Raw genomic sequence first — 21528 nt, 5'->3', positions numbered from 1 at the left:
GGTCCTCACTTAACAACCCACAGTGATTTGCTTAACGACAGTAACCGAGGACTGCTGTCACTAAGCAGTGCAATTATGTGACACTACTTTATAACTGCATCGCTTAGTGATGAAAATTCAAGTCCCAACTACCTCTGTTAAGCGAGGAATACCTGTATTAGTCGTCTCAGACAAATGGTTAATTGCATGAAGACAGCAGCTACACTAAATTTAAAACTGTATCAACATTTATACAACTTTAATTTCTTACCAATGTATTATGCAGTTCACTGTTATAACAGTACATTCATGGTTTTTCCATAAAACTATGGACAAAATCCAAATTAGATTCTCATTACAATATATTTTACCTCTTCAGAATCCATAGCAGCTGCTTAAAGACTCAAAAATTTCTTTGCAAGATTCTTGCTAAAATATGCAATTCTGTCGTATCTCACCATCTTCAAAGACCTCCTGCTTTATAGGTGTTAGATTTCTCTTTCAACAGCATTTGATCTCAATGTGAATTCGTTTATTACACAAATATTGCATATACTTATTTCATTTGCAGCCAAAACAAAAATCTTGCTCAATTCTTTTCTTACATCTACATATTTACTGGCATGATTTGAGGATACAGAAGTGCCAGCAGGTTACACAGTCTGTATCAGAAGAAAAAAGAGCCAGAGTAACCCCTCTCTTTCTTCATCTCCCATGGGAACATTCTCTGTTCAGTTCCAAATGTATTTGTTATTGTGATTATCATCCTACTTCCTGTGTGACTGTGTCAAACTGAACCTAACTTCAATTCACAACCTGTAACAGGATCATTATCACCATATACCACCTTGGGTAATCATCAGTTTAAACAAAGGTTGTTTAAATGTTGGGTTTTTTGTTAAATTACCAACTTTTAAAACTCAAGCTCACTCTTTTCTAATAAGTGCAAGCAAACCATTTCTAGAAAGCATTTTCCAACCAATAAAGTATTCCAGAGTGTTCCGAACTGAACACTATATTACCTCTGCTATCACATTATAAAATCTAAATATTAACTTCCATAACCTAAATAATACAAAACACTGGAAGTCCATATTTCACAGTTGTATACTACAAGTATATTAATTATAAATATATATATTGCTACTCTACCAAATATATTATATTACATTACATTACATTACATTACATTATAAAGCCAATCTGATGTAGTGGTTAAGGTGCTGGCATAGAAACCAGGAGATTCAGAGTTTTAGGTCTCCCTTAGGCATGAAAGCCAGCTGAATGACTTTGGGCTAGTCACTCTCCCTTGGCCCAGCCTACCTCACATTGTTCTTGCTGTTGTGGGGAAAAAAGGAGGCAGGAGTATTAGATATGTTTGCCTCCTTGAGTTGACCAAATACATTTTTTTAAAGGCAGAATAAAAATCATTATCATCATCAACTTAAATGCCATACTTTGGACTCTCTTGAATCAATATGTTATTGTCATTTGCTAAAGTACATAAAAGCAAATGCAAGAACTTCACTTGTTTCAACATATAAAAATTTAAAGCAAAACAACAAATGAATTAGGAAGCATTTCTTGTGTTTATGGTCAACCTCTCTTTAAGCTCATGTTGCCTAAAAAGAGTTTTACATTTACTTGGGAGTAAGAGTAACCTATCATGTTTTGATGAGAACCTCAGCAAAGTGTTTGTATTATGCTTTCGTTCCAATTAAGTACTAAGCAGACAGCACAGACTTAAACTGGGATAAATCCAATAAAGCCTCAATATGTAGTAGTAGTAGTAGTTTTATTTATTATATGCTTACAAGTGAATGCGGTACATTTACAGAATAAAATATACTCTAATTTCTCTTCAGATCAAATAAAACTATAACTTTTATTTATTTACTCATTCATTCATCATATTTATATGGCCGTCCATCTCACGAAAAAGTGACTCTGGGTGGTATACAATAAAAATAGTATCACTAATATTGATGTCAGATTGTTTGCCTAGGTCATCCATATATCATTAACAGCATGAAGGAAAAAATAACCACCACACTCAGGTGAACGCTGCAGATCTGACACTGTTTTGAGTCTTCCTGCAGACGAATGTCTAAGATGCCCTAGGGGCCAGGTTCACGCCTGGGAAACAACCACACTTTGTTCTTATTCTCATTACACAGAGCTGAACCCTACTCATGGGAGTGCATGTCAGTTATCTATGATGAATTCTGTCCAGCGAACCTGAATGGTTTTTTGAGGGAAATGCCATGAGAAGAAAAAATATATTCGTATTAATAGAATGCTAACTTATCTTCTGAATCCTCATTTTTTAACATTCTGCATCTTCAAGGCACCGTTCCACATTGCCCTTCCCTGAGAAAGACTCCTTGCATAGTGTCAAAGATGCTGTGCCCCAGGACCTTTCACTCTGGTTTATGCAGGCTGTTTACCAGGATTGTTATTCACTGACCTACCAGCTGTGAACTAAGCGTGCCCCATACAAGTCCCAGAAAACTCCCCCATAACTACGCAGTACCAGCAGTGGCAGGTAAGTTTCCTACCATCACAATGAAACCGTTCTTGATAAGCTTTACAGAATTGGAACAGCCTTCAGAAATCACTTTTTAGATCGTCTTAAATTAAGTTTGGTACATTCCAAATAATGAAAAGTCGAGATTACGTGATTTCACAGAAAGTAACATTATGTGCTAACAACACTAGAGATCGTAAATGTGGTCATGAAAAATGACAGAAGCAAAGACAGTCAGCTATGTATTTCTCCAAAGAGAAGTCTATAGTGCACAAAGTGAAATGTTGAATAGATGTGACCAGAAAGCAGCTATTACTTGCCTCTCTCTTGACATGGGCTGTGTGTGTGAGCTTGGGGTTCATTCCACACACTACAAATCGCTGCAATTTTCTTCTAACTAACTAAGGAAAAGGAACCGAAAAAGTATTCATAAATATAAATACCAGAAATAAGCTATCATATTTTCTGATTCCTGCTGACATTACTAAGCCTCTTTTTATATGTTTTAAAGTTTCTTCTTTTAAAGAGTGTTAAAGCCATTTAGACAAGAATTCCAGTTAATATACTATTAGAATGCAGCAAAGCATTAAATTGGAGCACTCTTTCAGGATTCCTTTTTTAAAATGCTAATCTAAACTTTTACATGTGCTGTCATCTGATCCAAAATGCTTGCTTTATGGTATTAAAAAAATATGACAGCAACTTCTGCATTATCCCCCATTTTAAGACAGCAAGGCAGGCTGCACAATTTTGATAAAGGATGAAGTGACACACTGAAAATATTCTGCACAATTTAACTCCCCCCCCCCACACCAGTGCTTTCATAAGGGATTTTGTAGGACTTCATCACCTGAACATCAGATATAATACTACTTTTAAATAATGCCTTCATTCCATAATGCATTAAAACATGGGGGCGCCACTGAATACTTAAATAAAAGTGTACTTTTTATATTTCATAACTAATTTTTTTACACAATTAATTATAATTATATTACAGATAAATGTTGGTCAATGAGACTTTTGAAAATATTTGTCAAATAGTTTATCATAATACATTTGCTGAAAAGGGGGAAAAACTCATTTAAATAATAGCTCATTGAAATCCTGCTATATTTTGTTTAACTGTATTTCAAATTTCTCAATGGGATGCGAAGGACTAAGATAAACAGATCTCTATCGATGTAATTTATACTCATACTGTATTCTGTTTTATAGGTAATCCTTAACAACAGTAATTGGGACTGGAATTTCCGTCATTAACCAATGCAATTGTAAAGTGTAATGTCATGTGACCACATCGTTTAGTGATGGCAAACCCAGCAATTCCCATTGCCGTCATTAAGCAAGGATCACAAGGATCTGACGTGACCTTGACTTGTGACTTCCTGCCACCTTCCAACAAGCAAAATCACTGGGGAAGCTGGCAGGAAGTTGCAAGTCCTGGGAGGTTTACAAGCAGGCCGGCAGGCGGGTGAGAGCTATGGAGTGCAGCTTTGGGGGAGGGGGGTGCAGTACCACGCAAGTGCCGGCTAGCGTGGGAAGCCAGCAGGGAAGGTCACAAATGGTGATCATGTGACACTGCAACCATCCTATGTGTGAGCTGATTGCCAAGCACCTGAATCACAATCACACGACCACAGGAGTGCTGCAACGGCCAGAACTTCGAGGACCGGTCATAAGTACCACTCGTTCAGTGCCATCTCAACTTCAAAACGTCACTGCATGAGTGGTCATTAACCAAGGACTACCTTTAATAATCTGCATTCAGTTATTGAGACAGTTTTTGGTGTAGTAGTTAAGGCACTGGGTTAGAAACCGGGAGACCATGAGTTCTAGTTGTGCCTTAGGCTGGAAGCCAGCTGGGTGACCTTAGGCCAGTCACTGTCTTTCAGCCCTAAGAAGGTAAGGGCAAACCACTGCTGAAAATCTTGCCAAGAAAACTTCAGGGACTAGTCCAGGCAGTCGCCAGGAGTCAACAATGACTTGAAGGCACCAAAAAAAACCCCCAAAAAACCCAGATTATTAGAAAAAAAGAAGAGGCTTTCAAATTGAATGCAAGTCAATGAGAGTCAACTCCCACTCTTAATGTTTAAGCAACATTATTCCACTGTGTGCCAGATCCTAGCTTGTACCAAGCAGGCTGTTCATTAAGCAGCAACTATTCAGCACACTTTCAATTTTACTCATACCCATTAAATAGATATCTCTAAGTATCTGCAATTACTCCAAGTTCAATGCTAAAGCTTGGCAAATAGGATGTATAAGGCACTTTTCAAATTCGTTATAAAGCTGTCACAGAATCCATATGCCATATTTACTCTTAGTTTATGAAAACCTGTCAAAACTGGAGCAGAACTTACTCTACCTATCACTGCTAGTATGGGTGCATTCAAGAGTTCCTAATCATCCAGGCCTCAGCAACAACAAACACAACAATCTTGCATTTAGCAACTTGGCACTGGGCCTGAGCAGAGGCCCACTAAACTAGCAATGTCTGTATATTCATTAAGACTACCTGATAAATAAGGAGATGACACAGAAAGAATAGAAATAAACCTCTACAGAATGAATGAATGAATGAATGAATGAATATATTCAATATACTCAATATTCAAATAAGTTATAGGAAAGCCTGCAACTTGTTTTCTTCAGAATTAATCGAAAGAGATGGGTGTAGAGAGAATTATTTCAGAGGCTTCTCATTCAAAGGGCTTTTATCTATAACCACTGTTTACCAAGGCAGGCAAAGCCAGAACACTGTTGCCACATACTAGGGTCTTACTGCTTGTAAGGAACATAATCACTGAATTCCTCCTCCCCAATAAATCACCATATTAAATTTAATGTATATGCTCTCTTCTGGAAAAAGATCCACAAGGTGGCATTCATGATCACATAAAGAAGTTAGAACAACATTAGCAACAGCTTAAAAAGAAGCTGGGACTTTGTTGATGGTCTCGGTTATTGGACAGGATTAGAGAAGACAATTATTTAGTCTGCTTGCTTCACTCCCTGGTTTCTCCTTCTTATTCCTTCCACTACTCCTCCATCCCACTCATGAACTGTCCACATATTAGAATCATTCCTCTTTGTGTTGTCAGCTGGATTAATGCACAGCAGATAAGCAGGCCCATTTTTCCTTGTCTCACACTGCTGGAACAGCAGATAAGCCATTTGGGACAGGCTTTCTATCACAACTTTGCATTAAGCTAGACTCCAGCCACTCTCCTATCCTTTCACTGGTTGCATTTATTCATCCTATTTTTTTACCCTAACCCTAACAACAGATATTCTGCTATAAAAAACATCCACTTTTACTCGATCTCTATGCCTAAGTAGCAAGCAGAAAACTATCTCCTCATGAACTTGACTGCGGTTTTTAATTTCAACCTGTGGACAGGTCGTGATACAATTTATATGCTCATGCAATTAAATGCATCCTTATGCATTTATAAGTAAGATGGAAATTAATCTTACTTCCATTCCTCTGGTGCATGTCCTAGTTCAAATTTCTCTCTCACGTTGGAGACCCCCATATCTGGATGCAGCCAATGAACTTCCTCCGACTGTAGGTGACTAAGCCGTAAACCATAACAGGCTACATTTTTTACTTTGTGACAATCCACTATCTTCTGAATTATGCCCTAAATGTGGGAGGGAAAAAAATGAAAATGTTTAGTTTGACATAAAATGAGTTTTATAGTTTTTCAGAATACCTTTCAAAGTGCATATTTTGACATAAAAGAGGTTAATGTAACAGAATAAATGCTTTGTACAAACTGAATCTAAATAAGATTGTTTAATAATAATGAAACATTAGCTATAAACATTCATACATGATCTTGCCTAAAACCCAGCCAAAAAATATCACATGTTTATATACTGCACTGGAAGATGCCTGAAATTTCAGTTCCTCATCCAACATTACAGGTTCTTCTACTTTTACAAGTGAACAAAAAGTATTAAAAGAAAGTGTAAGTATTCCTCACAACGACTAGAATGGATCCATAAGACAGAGGAAAAGGTAAGGAACAACTCCTATTGCACATTCATGCAGAAGAATGGTGACTTGCATTCTGTTTGCACTCAGTATACTGATGTTCAAAGTAATACAGGTAGTCCTTGACTTACAACCATAATTGGGAATGGAACCTCTGTTGCTAATCAGATGACTCCAGGATGTTGCAACCATCGTAAATACATGCTGGTTGCCAAGTGCCCAAATTTTGATCATGTGACCGCAGGGACACTGTGGCAGTCATAAGTGTGAGGACTGGTCGAAGGTCGCTTTTTCAGAGCTGTCGTAACTTCAAATGGTTGTTAAGTGAATGGTCGTAAGTTGAGGACTACCTGTACTTGTTTGCTAAGCATGATGGCTCCAGAAAGAACCAGCAAGGACATCAGAATGCTATAAACCTGCGTTTTAGGACATAATGTGGTAGGTCTTTTAGAAACAGTGCAGTTTTCCACAATTTTAGTAGCTTTATCTCAATGATTTGAATGGCTGAAATTTTTCAAAACTGTGCAATATTGTAAAAAAGCACCACAAACCTGACCCTTTGCTTATGAAGTACCATTCTGTAATTGATATTCTGCAATGCTTTCCCTACCAGTGATTGCCAAAAAAAGAATAATAAAATATTGAACTATAGGAAAAGAGAAAATGAGCTAAGACAAATGATGCCTCAAAAGCAATTCTACATAGCATTTGTCTCCCAGCCTAGAAGCTGTAAAGATTAAGCAGACTGAGTTAAAAACACTGTGACAGTCTTTTTTTTTTAATTTCTAAAACAGTACTATATGGTAATATTTTACTATTACTAAAAAGCATAAGTTATTCATCAGCTCAATATCTTCATTGTCAATCCTAAGGCCAATTGCTATACCTGTTGTCATTAGTTTGATCTTTCTTATAGTTAACTGCAATCCCATTTTTTTTCAAGGAGCACAATGAAAAAATGGAACTATGATTAAATATAAAGAAGACCAAACTAGTAGCAAGTGGTGAATAGCTTCTGCCTTTTAGGATCAACAATCAACAGTAAAGGAACTAGCAATCAAGAAATACACCACAGACTAGCGTTTGGTAGAAGAGCAATGAAAGCTCTGGAAAAGTACTCAGATGCTAAGATGTGTCTATACCTACAAAGATCAGAATTGTGCAAGCCAGTGCTATTCTATGTGATGCTCTATGGAAGTGTAATTTGGACTTTGAAAAAGCAGGATAGGAAGGACATTGACGCTTTTGAAAGTTGGTGTTAGAGAAGACTCTAGAGAATATTTGGACAGCCAAGAAAACAAACAAATGGATTGTTGAACAAATCAAACCAGAGTTCTCACTCAAGGCACCAATGACCAAACTCAAATTATCCTACTTCAAACACATTATATGAGGATTTAGCTCTCTGCAGAAGGCTCTAATGCTAGGAAAGGTGGAAGGAAAGAGAAGAAAAAGATGACTGGCAGCAAGGATGAACTCAGTCACAGTAATGATTGGTGCACCACTGTAAGGCCTGAAGAGCCAGGATGGGCACAGATCATCCTGGAGAAGGTCTATCTATGTGACTGCTAAGAGTCAACACCAACTTGATGATACGTAATCAATCAATCAAAATCAATCAATCAATCATTGTTCCAAAGCAAAATATGTCAAGCTGCAATTCTGCAACATCTGCAACTCAGAAAAATTTCAGCAATTTTACCCAAAGGATGCATTTTTTGCACAATTAAATGAGAGCTTGATATTATGGTGGAATTCTCATTGGCACAGATCCAACCTTGAATGCAGGCAGTCATGGTATGCAATTCATTAATTTCTCGGTACTTTTTAGCACCTTGTACAAAAAAGAAGTCCATATAATATTTCAGAAATCTGACCAAGATAGAAATTCATGAACAATGAAAAAGAATCCATTTTAAATAGAAAAACAGATGTAATAATAAAATGTAAAATGAACAAAATTGAGTTATTAAAAAAAAATCAGGCAAAATACTGGAGATTGATAAAGCTTACAAATGAGTAGGAAAAGAAACTAATCAAGAAGAACCTGCAAATTCCAAGTCACAATTTTTAAGATAGCCATGATCTTAACGTTACATGATAAACAGGTTATTATATAAATGATTGTATAGTTACTACTCAGAAATAGCTCAAAATAATATATCAAATCCTGGCAAAGAATGGTTTCTCAGATTAGCTTGAGAGAAAAAAAATCATATCTATTATGATTTAGGCATGTACCTGGAAGTATGGTTCTACTGTGACCTCTACTACTACTACTACTACTACTACTACTACTACTACATCAAGCATTTTGTAACAGGAAGTTGCCTCAACTCTAGAGAGCACTTCCAATTCTTGCTTCTCGGCAATATCACTTCTGAAGTATAGTGATAGCTTATATCAATATATATTTTTTATTATTACAAGCATCTCTATTCATAGGTAAATAGCTTTTAAGGCAAAAGGCTTCAAGAATCTGTTCCAGTTTCCCATTCAAAGAAAACTAGAATGTTTGGGAATATAGTCATATTCAATCTAAAATCTACAGCTCAAACATAGGAATTTATTGATAGACTCATATAATCATTGCAGTATTATTTTTACAACCATGCAAACATATATGAAATACATCCCAAAAAAATGGAAAGACCACAAGGTCAACAGTTGCCCCAATTTTCCTGTCATGTCTATAGATTATTTTTATGAAAATTTCAAATTAAATTACATCTAAATGAATCTTAGGTATCCACTGCTGGAGAAAGAAGCCTTTAATGTGGACCCCAACCTTCATTAAATTCAAAATAAGTAAACATTTCATACACTGAAGAGCCAATGAATATGTTCTTTCATGTAGCATGTGACATTTACTAAGCATAACATGTGAAATGACTCTGTAAATAACTACACAGTCAACATTAATGTTTGATTTCTCTCAGGCCATTCATATATACATACAAGTATATATAGATACACAGACAAAAATATCCAGAAAAAATAATAAACATTCTGTAGTTATCTACATATGTCATAAACAATATTATTTTCAGTATTCAATACTTTCAATATTTCAGTATTGAATACCTATAAAGGTCATTATAAAACAAGCAACAAATACAGATAACATAATTTATAGGATTACAAAAACCAGACACCCATTTTACAGATTAATAGCATTTTAACACCACCTTTTGCAAATTTCCTTCCTCGCCCAGTGCCCACTACATAAGCTAGATTTTTGTTCCAATTCACACTTGAAGGACACCAGGAAGAGAATCCTGTTCTATAGCATCGCAAACATACTTCTAGATGTGTTTTCTTTTAGATGAATTAATGAACTATTTAAAATTCTGAGATAAAGATCAACTGGAATAGAGAACATTTCTTGCATTTGGGAGCTTCTCTTTTCATTCTTTTTTTCAAGGTGATCTGGATGTCAGTTCCAGCCACTCAGATTAAAAATGCCAAGAACTTGTATCACAGTTCTGATTATTTCAATTAACTTTATGTTTAAATAATAAAATTGAGAAGGGAAGAATGTTCCCTTTAAAAATTCAACTTATATTTATCTCAAAACAAAAATATTGCATGCACTACCTCCCCCCAAATAGACATGTGGCATGAAAATTGAGCACTGTCATCAGATACAGTTGTGTGAAAAAGAAAGCACACCCTCTTTGAGTTCTATGGTTTTACATATCAGGACATAAAAAAATCATCTGGTCCTTAGCAGTTCTCAAAAGTAGGTAAATACAACCTCAGATGAACAACAACATATGACATATTACACCATGTCATCATATATTTTGCAATAATAGGCACTATGCAACCAGTTTCATCCTTACTGGGATTCTTCAGGCACAGGTAGACTCCATATGCTCAAACCTCTTCAGTAGCAATTACAACATCTGTTAAACTATAAGCCCCTCAAGGGGGGGAAACCTTGAGGCTTCTAATACGAGGCCTCTGGACATACTAGGCTTCTAGCATGAGGCCTGTAGCTCTCAATTCTGAGAGTCCATAAAGAAAGAAAAATTACTATAGCATTCAACATCTGTGTTACTCAGCCACAAATTACTCGTCTCACCCTATGAGAATGGCTTTCATATAACAATCTCTAAACATTTTAAAACGTGAAATCAACTCACCCAAACATCTGTGGCATCCCCATGACGGATAATACTTGCCCACGTTGTTGGTTCACTGTTACTTTCAAAATAATGGAAAACCTTCAGGACCCGTTCCATTGTCCCTGGAGAACGTTCCACCCCAGAATTGAGGTGTGTCTTTGTGCTTGAGCTTGGTGTATGATTCAAGTTTGGGTCTAGATAAGCTGCTGCCATAGTTTTGCTAGATGCTAGGTATCTGTCATATTCTGAAATGGGAAGAAAACAAAACAAACTTGTCAGTCTCACAAATCTTCAGAGCCATCTTAATTGAAACATACCAATATATTCTATAATAAATCAATATTTCCAAACACTAGTTTCTATTCCTAAAGAAAAATACCATTTTTTAATTAATCAGTAAATTTCATCACGCTCCACATTGAAATTTATGCTTCACTACTGTACTACAATTTCCAAGTCAGACATTATTAGGGCTGAGATGCAGAGACTTTAACTGCATGGTTGTAAAAGACAAAGCATTATATTGGTCAGGGTATCCGGCTCTAGCAAGAAAGTTCAAGAAAACATATCAAAGTAGAAATTATTATTAAAATACATCTTGCTACCAACACTAGGAATCTAGCAATATGCAGCATAAAAACTTACTATTGGCTGTATACTTACCTAAATGTAGGCTCTAGTGAATACAATGTGGGCCTACTTCAATGCGAGCAAACATAAAACATGCATATCTAGTTTTTAACAGTAAGGCAAACCAAATGTATAACCAAATTCAGTGGCACAAAAGGAGTTTGGGGGGATCCATGTAGCCTGACCATCCCTACAATGCATCTCTGGTTTTACATGGAAGTTAAATCAAAGCCAGTAGGAGTCGAGATAAGAGTTTCCACAGGGTAATAACATCATAGTGACTAGTGAGGTTCCCTACTAGTAGTTCCCGAAGTAATTTCCAAACAAATAATGGAGAACATAAAGGAAAATCTTGAAGAAAAGGGGCAGAGAGTGGGAGAACTGCAAAGTTGCACAGCCTAATTAATATTGCTTTAACTGTCAGCATATTGATATAACCTTCATATCTTTACATAATGCCTTAAGCTCAGTTCTTGATGGGTCACTAGAGAGCTATTTCAATTCTTTTCTGCCAGGAAAATTCAACCCTTAGGAAAGTAGCCTCATCTGACTGAAAATTAAGAAGGAAATGGAATTTGCTTCCCAGGCTGGATAACGGGTTGGATTTTTAAAAAAATCTTCATATAATCTGAACATTCAGGGGGAAAAGGTAGCATCAGGCAAAACTCCTTGTGGGTCAGGAGACCCACTTAAAAGATTTCTGAAGAAGCTCTGCGTGCTTTTCCTTCTGCGTTGCTTAATAACTGATTGAGAGACCACCAGTCTTCTCTTCTCCAAAATGAAGGTAGTCCTGAGTTTGCAACAGTTTGAAAAAGAGAAGCTGCAGTGGAGTACAGAAATAGATCTTAAAAATAATAAAGCATTTTGCATTTTTTTCCTGGCGACTAATTGAATTCTGGTTTCTCCCCCCACCGTACTGCTCATGAGCATTTCTGTTAAATTTAGGATCAATCAAAGAAAAATGCTTCAGAGACTGTAAATGTCCAAGATCCTTATTGCTTCTGTCATTGTTCCCACAGTCACCTTTACTGCAGTTAAGGGCCAGGTACGTTGCAATATTCCTGCCAAAAAGCTAAAGCCAAAGTAATAATACAGGAGCTTAACAGCCTATGTAGGATTGTCCAGGATCATTTATTACAGCTTTCAGGAAATGTGAAAATAGTAACCATAAAACCCAGAGTATCCTGAGGAATGTAAGGTGATTATCATTACTAGATAGGTCTAATTTCAGTCAACTTTTAATTGTTCTCATTTGCACTATTTCAAGCATGATTATAAATACAAGATATAATAAAACCTGATCTTACTGAAATGTAGCTTTGCCTCCTGAACTGTTTTCATAAATCTTATCTGGGGTTGATGCATTTGTAGTGAACTGCCATTACTTGCTTCAGTCATGAACCTATTTGAAGTCCACCTTTGTTTCCTTGCTAAGTGTACCGTTGTAATAGAAGATTAGAAAACTGTAGGTATATTTAGCTACAGCTCAGTTATTTAAAATACTAAAAGATGATGGTGTTAAAGTGCTGCACTCAATATGCCAGCAAGTTTGGAAAACGCAACAGTGGCCACGGGGTTGGAAAAAGTCAGTTTACGTTCCAAATCCAAAGAAGGGCAATGCCAAAGAATCCTCAAACTATCGCACAATTGCGCTCATTTCACATGCTAGCAAGGTTATGCTCAAAATCCTACAAGCTAGGCTTCAGCAGTATGTGAATCAAGAACTACTGGACGTACAAGCTGGGTTTCGAAGAGGCAGAGGAACTAGAGATCAAATTGCCAACATTCACTGGATCACGGAGAAAGCATGAGAGTTCCAGAAAAACATCTACTTCTGCTTCATTGACTGTGCAAAAGCCTTCAATTGTGTGGATCACAACAAACTGTGGCAAATTCTTAAAGAGATGGGGGTACCAGGCCATCTTACCTGTCTCCTGAGAAATCTGTATGTGGGCCAAGAAGCAACAGTTAGAACCAGTCATGGAACAACCGATTGGTTCAAAATAGGGAAAGGAATACGACAAGGTGGTATACTGTCACCCTGCTTATTTAACTTATATGCAGAGTACATCATGAGAAATGCCAGGCTGGAAGAATCACAAGCTGGAATTAAGATTGCAGGGAGAAACATGAACGATCTCAGATATGCAGATAATACCACCCTAATGGCAGAAAGTGAAGAACTAAAGAGCCTCTTGATGAGGGTGAAAGAGGAGAGTGCAAAAGCTGGCTTGAAACTCAACATTAAAAAAACTAAGATCATGGCATCTGGACCCATTAATTCCTGGCAAATAGACGGGATAGAAATGGAAGCAGTAACAGACTTCATTTATTTGGGTGCCAAGATCACCGCAGATGAAGACTGCAGCCATGAAATTAAAAGACATTTGCTCCTTGGGAGGAAGGCTATGGCAAACATAGACAGCATATTAAAAAGCAGAGACATCACCTTGCCGACAAAGATCCGCATAATCAAAGCTACGGTTTTTTCAGTAGTAATGTATGGCTGTAAGAGCTGGACCATAAAGAAAGCTGAGCACCGAAGAATTGATATCTTTGAACTGTGGTGCTGGAGAAGACTCTTAAGAGTCTTCTGGACTGCTAGGAGGTCAAACTAGTCAGTCTTAAAGGAAATCAACCCTGACTGCTCATTGGAAGGACTGATAATGAAGGTCAAGCTCAGATACTTTGGTCACCTAACACGAAGAGAGGACTCTTTGGAAAAGACCCTGATGCTGGGAAAGATTAAAGGCAAAAGGAGAAGGGGACAGCAGAGGATGAGATGGTTAGACAGCACCACTGAAGCAATGAGCATGAAACTGAGCCAACTGAGGGAGGCAGTGAAGGACAGGAAGACCCGGCGTGATATGGTTCATAGGGTCACAAAGAGTCGGACACGACTTAATGACTGAACAACAACAACAACATTTAGCTATAAAGCCCAAATTTGGGCGACACAAGTCCCATGACTGTAGGGCATCAAGGGCTAGTCTGGGGGAGGGGGAGAGAACATGAAATCACTGCTTTACTAAGAAAATCCAAGAGAGGAAGCTATCCAAATGGTATATCCATTCCACCTTCCCTTAAGCTCTCAGATCAGAGAAATGTACATGTTACATTATGTTGTGTCCCCATGAACAGGTTTTATGTGACTTTTGGAGGGTGGTAGTAGAATTTCTCTATTTTTACAGAGTATAACCTGTGTGGTGTTTTCAATTACACTGACTACCATCAGGCAGAACACGACCAGTTTCATCCTCATTCAAAATAATCAGACATACATAACCAGATGTTATTCTATGAGGTTCAAACTCTCTATTGGGAAGGTTATCTACACCCTCTACAGGATTTGTTATCCTAGCTTTCTACTGAAAGAGTTATCTATTTAGTCATCTCAAGTGTAAAAGTCTGTGAGTTCAATTCCCAGTAGAAGAAAAAAGTAGACAGGGACTAAACAGGTCTCCCAAAAACAGAGGATTCATATAGGTTGAACAATGATAGTTCTAGTAGTTAACTAAATTAACCTAATTCCATGTAATTTTTTCTTCAGAGCTACTCAAATTGTTCCCTGAAGAGTTGTCACCAATTTCTATTTTCAGCTTGTTCACACCCTCTTATTTACCTCTAATATCATTAACTGTTTCTTTGCCATCCCTTTATCCTTACAGTCTTAATTCACAATTTATTTGGTCTATAATTCTTTGAAGCCCAAAACACAAGTCACCTCAAGGAAAATTTTATAGAGACCTGTTTCCCCACTCCACCCCGCCCCCACTGAAAAAGCTATTTCTGCTTAGGAAGACAAGGTTTCAAAACAAACACCACCCATGTTCTATTTGTGATCCACAACTGCAATTAAGAGAAACGTCCTATAAATGTGAATGCACTCTTTTCTTATTTTTCTTTAGCAATATCCAAAATTAAAATGTTTAAAGCTAGAATTTAGCAATTCATTAGGAAAAGCTCCTAGAAAGGCTTAAGTGCATGAGAAGAATCACCGTGTATGCCTCACATGATCTACTTGAGCTTTCAATTGTACATTTTCATTCAAATGTACATTTATATATTGCTTCTCCGCTACAAAGTACAATTGTTTTTACATCAACCTAAACAAACAGGTAAAAATGTAGCCATGACTACTGTACAGTTTAATTATTTCAATGGGTTTGTTCCAAGTATGACTAAATTTAAATCCCATCCCCCCAAAATAAGTGAAACATTTATGAAATGGCAAAAAAAACCAAACACAAAATACCACAAGACAGTACCACATGGCAAACAATGTTTCCTGTCCTATTTCATCTACATCCTCTACCTTTTCATATCTTCTCATGTAGGAATTATAACGACAATAATAATAGTTGCATAAATAATAATTGCAACATTTGCAGTGACAATAAGTAGCTATCGTTAGATAGCATGCAAACAGAGATGTAGAATAATTTTACAACTAAGGAAATTACCATCTGTTCCAACAGTATTTATTAAATTTATTTCCAAGTTACTTAATAAACTGCAGAAATAAATATTTAAGCCTGTTTTAAAGGGGCACCCTTGCATATTGAATGAAAAGATCATAGCCCTTAAGGGCCTTATAAGCGGAGACTGTTATAGCAGATTCCACAGTTTAAGGAGCTTCACCACAATTAAGGTTAAGGGGGGAAAAAAATCTTAGCAGCTTATAATGAATGAGTAGAAACAGACAATAAACCTTTGATTGCTGGAATGAGAAGAGAGAGAACAGCAGGGGACAAAAGTAGCTGTATCATGTTGGATGCTCTGTACAATAGCAAACAGACTGTTAATGCAGGATAGCAATTATGTTTTGTTTTTTTTTAGTCAAAACACACATCAGACACTTTAAATAGAGGATTGTGCTTCAGTTGAACTTATTTCTAATCTTAGATCTTCACTGTAAATACAAATGCAAGATGGACCAGTGAGCTGCAAAAAAAGACTTATGCAGCAAAGTTTATGCCAAGGAATTGCTACTGACAAGAAACATCACATCCTGGCGCAACGTAAGAGTTCTAAATTAGCATGCCATTACAAAAGTCTGTGTGTGTGTGTGTGTATCACAATTATGAAACAGTTTTCAGATTTTAAGGGACGTGTTCAAACAATACGGCCAACTACAATTTGGCTGCCTAAGGCAAGCATGTATGAAGCTTCCCAGAGGCTTGAACAACAAAACTAGAAATTAAATCTTCACTGTAATTCAAGAATGATAACTGAGCAGCACAGGGCTGATTTAGAAATTATATCCTCCCCTAATTCAAATCCTCCACCTTCTTTTCCAGCATTTTCCCCTCTGTAACCTTATTTTCATACACTTTCTTGTTAGTGGTCACTGCATGTTCTCTACATCACTATATTCTCTACATCCCTGCTTAAATAATTAGCCAATAATGGAATCCAGACAGTTTTTCTGGACCGGGTTTCAATGCAACAGTGTGTACAAATTATTCCAAAAAATGAAAGAGGAAACTACAGTTGGTAAGAGAAGCTGAATGCACAACAGCCCAAGGCAGAGGCCAGACTTCTAAACCAGGTTTTGGTAATGACGTAAGCACTGGGCTGGTATCTCTGACTTTTTAGTAGATATTGCACACCATTTCATGTTTTGCATGCACTTTCTGTTATCTATTAGTTGACATTCAGTATTTTCCGCAACCAAGAAACTCAATTTCACACTTAACCTCCACAACCAATTAACCATTTTGTACAAGCCAGAATGGATATCACCTACTGTATTAAAACATATCTAATGGTCACTGGGAGCTGTGGTTCTTAACCAGTTGCACGCTAGGACTGACTCATATCTGAAATGGTAGGATGGCTGTTTTTACCACCTTGTCTTATACAGTGGTACCTCGGGTTACGAATTTAATCCGTTCCATGACTCTGGTCGCAACCCGATTTGTTCTCAACCCGAAGCAAATTTTCCCATAAGGTTCAATGTAATTACCGTTAATTCGTTCCAGCGTCCGCGGACCACATGGCAGGGGCGGAAAAACGGCCGTGGACCACGCGGCAGGGCAGAAAAACAGCTGCAGACTGCGCGGCAAGGCGGAAAAACGGTCGCGGACCACGTGGCACGGGCGGAAAAACGGCTGCGAAACGCGCAGCAGGGCGGAAAAACGGCCGTGGACCACGTGGCACGGGCGGAAAAACGGCTGCGAAACGCGCGGCAGGGCGGAAAAATGGCCGCGGACCATGTGGCACGGGCAGAAAAATGGCTGCGGACCACGTGCCACGGGCGGAAAATGGCCGCGGACCACGTGTCACAGTGGAAAATGGCCGCGGATCCGATTCGTACCCTGAGGCGGAGTTCGCAAACCAAGGTAAATTTTTGCAGCCAGAGCTGGTCGTAACCCGAAAAGTTCGTAAGCAGAGGCGTTCGTAACCCGAGGTACCACTGTATTAGGTTGCGATAATCATACACAGGCTATTTTAACCAGGGGGTGGGAAGAACAGTGCCTTTTATTTGAAATATACCCCATCTTTCTGCCAATTAACTGAAGTCCTAACAATAACACAATTAAATTAAGGGCAAAAGATAGATAAACACCAATTCAACAGCAAAACTGTATTTGTATTCCAAGTGCCTATCTGAGTAAGAATGTCCTTCCCTCCCAGGAACAATTTATCCTTTGTTGTTGCCTATAATTAGGCTCAAAGTAATTCTATTTAAATATTTTCTCAAATTAATACAGTAAAGTGTTGTGCCAAGAATCCAATTCTGTTTTTATATTATATGTCCATATTCCTTTTTTCTTTAATTATTTTTATTGGTATCCCATATTTCCTCCAGTATCAAGGCAACTTACAAATAAGTACAGGTAGTCCCCAATTTAAGAACAAGTTCCATTCCCAGTCCTTAAGTGACATTTATATGTAAGCCAGAACAGTACAGTATTATTGTATAATACTGTATTTTATTTATTTATTTATTTATTTATTTATTAATCAAATTTATATGGCCGCCCATCTCACAAAAAGTGACTCTGGATGGCATACAAAGATCCAATAAAACAATAAATATATAAAACCATTATACAGTAATTATTAAAAACATTAAAAATTATAAAAACAGAACTAAAACAGAAAAAGAAAATAATAGGCGAAAGGATGTTAATAATAGAGCCACCTCACTAGTTCACCAGTCCCCTGGGGTCCCCAGGCCTGCTGACATAACCAGGTCTTGAGGGACTTGGAGTGATGAGGCCGCTCTCGTCTCTGGGGGGAGAAGGTTCCACAAAGCGGGTGCCACAGCAGAAAAGGCCTGCCACTTAGAGCCCGCCAAATGTAGCTCCCTAGACAATGGAACCCGTAACATACCCACTCTGCTGGATCTAGTGGGACAGGCAGATGAAACCGGAGAGAGGCAGTCCCTCAAATAACCATGTCCCATGCACTGAAAGGCTTTAAAGGCCAACACTGGCACCTTTAATTGGACTTGGACACAGAATGGTAACCAATGCAGCTCACAAAGCAGAGGTGTAATGTGTGTTCTACCAGAAATACACATAACTGCCTGCACCACCACATTCTGCACCAGCTGAAGTTTCCAGATACTCTTCAAGGACAGCCCCAAGTAGAGTGCATTGCAGTAGTCCAACCAGGAGGTGACCAGGGCATGAGTGACTATAAGTATAAGTAGTATTGTGTAATGAGCTCTAACGATTGTGCATTTAATTTGAATCATTGTGTAATTAATTTGAATTTTGCTACAATAGGCTCCGTTCTTAACTATGGGTCATCCTTAAACCAGGCATTTTTAACCCAGGAATTACCTCTATTGCAACATAAACAACAAGCAAAATAAAACAAAAAACAAATTATCCTTGTTTTCTTCTATATGATGTTGTACTGTGATTTAAACTTGACTTTTAATATTTAGTATTCTGAGTTCAAGGTATAATTACATAGTACAGCCCGCAGGCTATGCACCACTATAAACATGAACACAACACACCGCACCACAATCAGTTTCATGCCAGGTCAGGACTATACAGTCACCATCTATCACCAATGGTTACTACTGATCTTGCTTAAAAACAGAACCTTGTCAAAAGCCTTCCTGAATGTATAACAAAGTGAAACATTCTTAAATACTTGTGCATATTCTCTCATGTCTTTCTGTTGCACTTCAAACTGCATAATTTACTGAACTTCTCTCAGCATTGTTCCCTTCCCACATTTTTTTATTCACTGTTTTGACTCTACAGGGTCAAAACACCTGAACGAACACCTTTTACTTTCAACCTCAAACATATTTATTTTCCTAGAAAGTATTGACCCCATCTTGATTATGCCAGGCATAATATTTAGCTGGATGGCAAAAATCCAGACCACCATTCAGTAGCAGCAAATATCTCTTTGCTCCCATCTAGTGGTTGTCTGGATTTTTGCAACCTGGAGTCAATATGTCCAAGCTATACATTACATTTTTAATGGTTGGCCAAATAATCTTTTCAAAATATACCTTTTTCAAGACATACTTATGAACTTCTCAGTAAATCTCAGGGTGCAAGTGCAGGAAAGCCAGTAGGGATGAATGATGTGGTGCAAATTCTAGGGAAGCATTTGCATGAATTTTTATTAAACCCAGGATTTTTCCTTTCACTGTACATATGCACGTCCCTTGTTTTTGTCAATGTACATTCAATTTAAATGTCATCGAACTTTAATGAGATCTTACAACCATCACTGTAGAAATTCTCTTAAATATATGTTTTTGTTTATAAGCAAATATAAAAATGAAAAGAAATGCCACTCTAGTTATTCCTACCAACTAGATTAGCAAAAATACCTAATAAACAGTAAAGAAGTAAAATTCTTATTACATCCATAGCTGAACTTCTGATTAGCTGCTTCCTTACCTAATCAGACCATGAAGCCAGGATATGAAAATGTTTTGCTTTTTCCGATCCGTTAGTCCTAACAGGGTCTAGATTTAAACATACCAGGAAGCTCTGCTTCCTCACTTTGTGGTTAGTTTAGCTGGTTTTATTGATAGAAGCAGTGATGTTAGGGGAGTATGCACAAACATGTTCCTCATAAACAATAAAATGGATTATTACATTTAAGTATTCCCACAATAAACCCTGATCATGTAATAAGCAACTTGAAGAAATTTTTCTCCTTACTCCTTTTCTTTTTTTATTATAGTTTCCTTACTTTACAGCCATATCTAAGGAGACAGATTCTCACGTCAAATTAACTTGCACAATAACCTCTAGGCAATTCTGTAACAGGAAAAAATAAAGAAAAATCTCTGTAAGAGTTACTGAATTAAGTTTCTAAACTGTAGCAGAATAAATTTCACAAATATTAATCCAGCAAAGTACTAACTAGTGTGCCTGCTATTCTAGGATAAGGAAAGTAAATATTCCTGATAGGAACTTATTAATCTATGTGTAAGGTTAACAACACCACTACTGAACATAATAATACTTTAGTTCCAGAAAACTATTACTAAAGCAGTAAGAAAATGTGTCTAATCTCCACAGGAAAACTTTAAAACCCACTCAGGAAGAGCATTTAATTTAGGCAATTCACCATCAAATGCAGCTATAATCTTAAACTAAGCGTGCTTTCATTCAGGAAAGTTTGAACGATGCAAGTCCAAAGCCATGGACCTTCTATTCTCCTTTACTCTGTGCCAGACAAGGTTCATTTAGGCCTCTCAGCAAATAAAATATCAGGTACATTATCTTACTCTGACATACCTGAGTGGAACTTGCATCTGCTAGTCACTTTGTTACTGTATCATGAATACACCAAACTACCTAGTTAAATACTACATTTTCCTAAATACAAGCCAAGGGCATTGTAACTAAAACCAAGCCAGGAGCATGTTAACTATTAGCATATTACTATTTCAGGTTTAAAGAACATGCAATAGAGATGCTGTCACTGCACTCCACGTTTAGCCCAAAACACTGTGGCAAAGGTTAAAAAAAAAACAAGCATGGTGAAGCTGATATCAAAAGATAAGGGTGGCTTCAAGTAGAAACAGGAATCATCTCATGAGGTTATCACTGCACAGGTGAATATATCTACGCTATCCTTATTGTACAGATAATACACAACCAAAGGGAGTCAAAGGTTTTCCTTATCACTATCACTATTTATCACTATGGCTATCACTTCTAACCACAACTATGGTTTTCTGATTCTATTACATGCCCATTCTTTCAAAGGAAGCGAGTTATTTCTTTCTGGCATTCAAGAATCACCTATCCACCCGGACA

At 37.4% G+C, this 21528-nt stretch overlaps 1 protein-coding gene across 8 annotated transcripts in view; it reads right to left on the bottom strand.

Annotated features, from left to right (window-relative positions):
* The window catches only part of PTK2 (protein tyrosine kinase 2), a 224564-nt gene that overhangs the window by 115964 nt on the left and 87072 nt on the right, over nt 1-21528 (bottom strand). For all 8 annotated transcript variants that reach the window (XM_088148916.1, XM_088148917.1, XM_088148915.1 and 5 more), the window contains 2 exons: nt 10658-10884; nt 5987-6153 (listed from right to left, as the gene is read on the bottom strand). In XM_088148916.1, coding sequence (XP_088005042.1) covers nt 5987-6153; nt 10658-10852 — 362 coding nt within the window. In that variant the 5' untranslated portion in view covers nt 10853-10884. The remainder of the gene's footprint in view (nt 1-5986; nt 6154-10657; nt 10885-21528) is intronic.

The sequence above is a fragment of the Python bivittatus genome, unplaced genomic scaffold, assembly GCF_059951505.1.
Source record: "Python bivittatus isolate LINGU-HERP-01145 unplaced genomic scaffold, Pbiv_v1 ctg000590_np1212, whole genome shotgun sequence".
NCBI classification, from domain to species: domain Eukaryota; kingdom Metazoa; phylum Chordata; class Lepidosauria; order Squamata; family Pythonidae; genus Python; species Python bivittatus.
This window is presented reverse-complemented; position numbering and strand designations above follow the sequence as displayed.